The 2,926-nt window shown below is 42.3% G+C and overlaps 1 protein-coding gene across 1 annotated transcript in view; it reads left to right on the top strand.

The window, feature by feature from the left end:
- Nucleotides 1-2,926, top strand: part of LOC109479612 (alkaline phosphatase, tissue-nonspecific isozyme-like) — a 20,355-nt gene that overhangs the window by 4,844 nt on the left and 12,585 nt on the right. Inside the window, exons 7-10 of the mRNA XM_019781598.1 lie at nucleotides 144-168; nucleotides 321-461; nucleotides 963-1,154; nucleotides 1,532-1,654. Coding sequence (XP_019637157.1) covers nucleotides 144-168; nucleotides 321-461; nucleotides 963-1,154; nucleotides 1,532-1,654 — 481 coding nt within the window. The remainder of the gene's footprint in view (nucleotides 1-143; nucleotides 169-320; nucleotides 462-962; nucleotides 1,155-1,531; nucleotides 1,655-2,926) is intronic.

Raw genomic sequence — 2,926 nt, 5'->3', positions numbered from 1 at the left:
TAACATAGATTTAAAAACTTTTAAAACCTCATTCACAGGCTTAAAAGGATTCTACAGTTGCAGAACAAGCTGATAGCGGCCCAGAATATAATCGTTTCTAGGTCTCATCAAGGCCTACCCACATACCAAATATTAATTTGAAGACTGCAGCTACCCACTCAGAAAAGAGTTCTGTTAAAGTGCTTGTAGGGGGAATGAAGTTTTATCCATGTGCTGTATAATTTGAACGCATATTTATGATCGAGATGTTTCCTACGCAACATATGCGAGTGCATTATGCAGTGATGTGAATGTAAAATGCCCCCCCTCCCCCTGTTCAGGCCTTTTTCAGCCAGATCACATGCAGTACTCACTGGACAGGGAGGACGACCCAGCAGGAGAACCTACCATTGCCGAGATGACCACCAAGGCCATACAGATACTTAGCAAGAACCCCAAAGGTTTCTTCCTATTCGTTGAAGGTAAGACACCTCTGAAATAATCTCTAACCTAAATGTTTCGAAAAACGTGCGTAGGCGCAGTACGTTTTTTCGACGTGCCCTTTTAACTCTAGAACTGCATTGTTTGTCAAGTCTGGTCCATATTTGTGTAGGACCTAACGTATAGCTCCATGTGCTTTTCTATTCAATTAGTTATATTTACCTTCGCAGAAGGAAAACCTATTGCGTTTTGCTCTGTTTCTTCTTCCTCTTCTCCAAACAAATGAAGTCAATGACCTGAACCATATGGCTGTCACCATGGTTACTAGTGTTTGGTCACGTCATGTTGCAATTTCATAGCAGGAGTGATTTAGACTCCTATCATCCTGTATATGAACGTGTTTGAGTAAGAATTAACAGACCGTATGCGAAGCAAACATTATTTGCTTTGCAAATGTTACCTTCTAGTTAAGCTCTATATTAATGGTGCGTTCTCTTCTGATCGTTGGAGTTTTTTTTTATTTTTCCCTACTGTTCACAAAGGTTCAAAAATAGACCTTGGTCACCACGCAAGCAAGGCAGCCCATGCTCTACATGACCTTGTTGCCTTTAACGACGCTGTTGGCGCGGCGAAGACCATGCTTGACCTGGATGAAACCCTGTTTACTGTGACGGCAGATCACTCCCACACTTTCACCTTCGGAGGATACGCACCCAGGGGAACGCCTATTTTGGGTAAATTACGGTCGTCTTACATTAAAATGCAACATATGGCACAGTTCTACTAGTCAGTAGTCATTTGTCTGAATGGTACCTTAACTCATCAACACACAAAACTGCTGTGGGGACAATTTTACTCAAGGACGTGTTAAGCAATTTTGCGCGTATTTTTGGGTACAGAAAGGACCCCTGGCTGAATGCAATTGAATTACATATTGTAGGCTTTACCTTATCCACACACTTGTTAACTAGCATATACTGGTGGCATGACAGCGCTTTTTGCCATGGATCGGAAACGAACTTCACTCAAACTTGCCTAAACGGCAACCCTATCAACAAGCAATCGTACCCGGCTTGCTCACCGATGTTAATAATTGGTATTTGCTGTTTAGGTATCGTACCGGAAAGTGAGGACAACATTGTTCTGGATGGCAAACCTTTCACAAACATCCTGTATGGAAACGGACCAGGATACCGACTGGAGGGGAGAGAGAACCTCACGGGAGTTAACACAGGTAATATTCAAGATTGATTCGGCCATTGAAACGATAGTCCAAGACTCAATCAGTTTACTTGATATACTAAGTATGTACATCATGATTTCAGTTCCTGTGGTGTGTTAGAACAAGCAAACTTGCCTCCCTTTAACAGTACAGAATGTGTCCAGATTAGGCTACGGCCGAGATTGCGTCACTAGCTACAGTGCGCACGCGCACTACCGATGACCTGTAATTTTGACCCCAAAATCAAGATGGCGACGGCTCCCGCGAAGCCAGTCAACGCCTGGATCTCGCCTGTTTTTCACTTCCCGAAGGAATTGGAAACCGTTTGCGTTCTTAAACACGGATTATTTATTATTACCTGCATACATATAAGCTAGATTTGCCATATGCTGAAGCAATCTGTTACGAGAAACACGACGAACACTGACTCAAGCGCGACTTCACTCACCTCTATCAGCACTTTTACATGTAACGCTACCTCCGGCGCTGAAGCTCCAACTTCTCGGCCCGCTACCTCTTACCAATTTACTTACCCATCATCGTAATACTTACCCATTTCTAATGACTGATGTGTTAAGCTGTCAGGGGCTTGGAAAGTTTTCAAATAGATCGTATTCACGTTGTATCGTAATCGTACACGTACGTTGCTAACTCACACGGTGGTAAAATCTGGGCTGCAAAGTTCCCACATGTCATAGAACCCGAACTGTGTTCGATCGTGTTCGATCTGGGCAATTCGAATCGAACCCGCGTTCTATTTCGGGGTCACCTGCGGTCATTTACAATAAAGCGGCAAAACAAGCCTTTCTGCCTCCGTGCCTTGCAACAGATAAAAAACAACACCTTTCTATATATAAAAACAGTTTCCTGGACAGTACATGTCCGCTATCATTTTTTGTGGACATGTAACATGTAGCGAAGCTACTGTCGTATCCTTGGGTGACCTTGAATACCGTAATGATTCTTTACACCAGTATGAATAACGCAATGCACACTTTTGGTGGACATGACATGTCTGCAAAACTCGTTTTAACCTGCAAGCATGGAGAGTCAAACATACCCCATTTACGGCCCAAAATGACCGTAACGGTTGTCCCGAAAATCGTGTTTTAGGGATTTTTGAAAATGGCCTCAATTTTGAATTATGGGTAATTTAGTGCGAAAAATGTCAAAAATAATCATTTTTTCACCAATATGTCGACAAAAACTAGACTTAAAATCAGAATTAAAAATCCTAAAACACGATTTTTGACCTTATTCCTAGTCGTCGAAAAATATAAAAAT

Source organism: Branchiostoma belcheri, unplaced genomic scaffold (genome assembly GCF_001625305.1).
Source record: "Branchiostoma belcheri isolate BF01 breed outbred unplaced genomic scaffold, Haploidv18h27 scaffold5, whole genome shotgun sequence".
NCBI lineage: Eukaryota > Metazoa > Chordata > Leptocardii > Amphioxiformes > Branchiostomatidae > Branchiostoma > Branchiostoma belcheri.
Note: the sequence above shows the minus strand (reverse complement) of the source record. Positions and strands in the feature narration are given on the sequence as shown.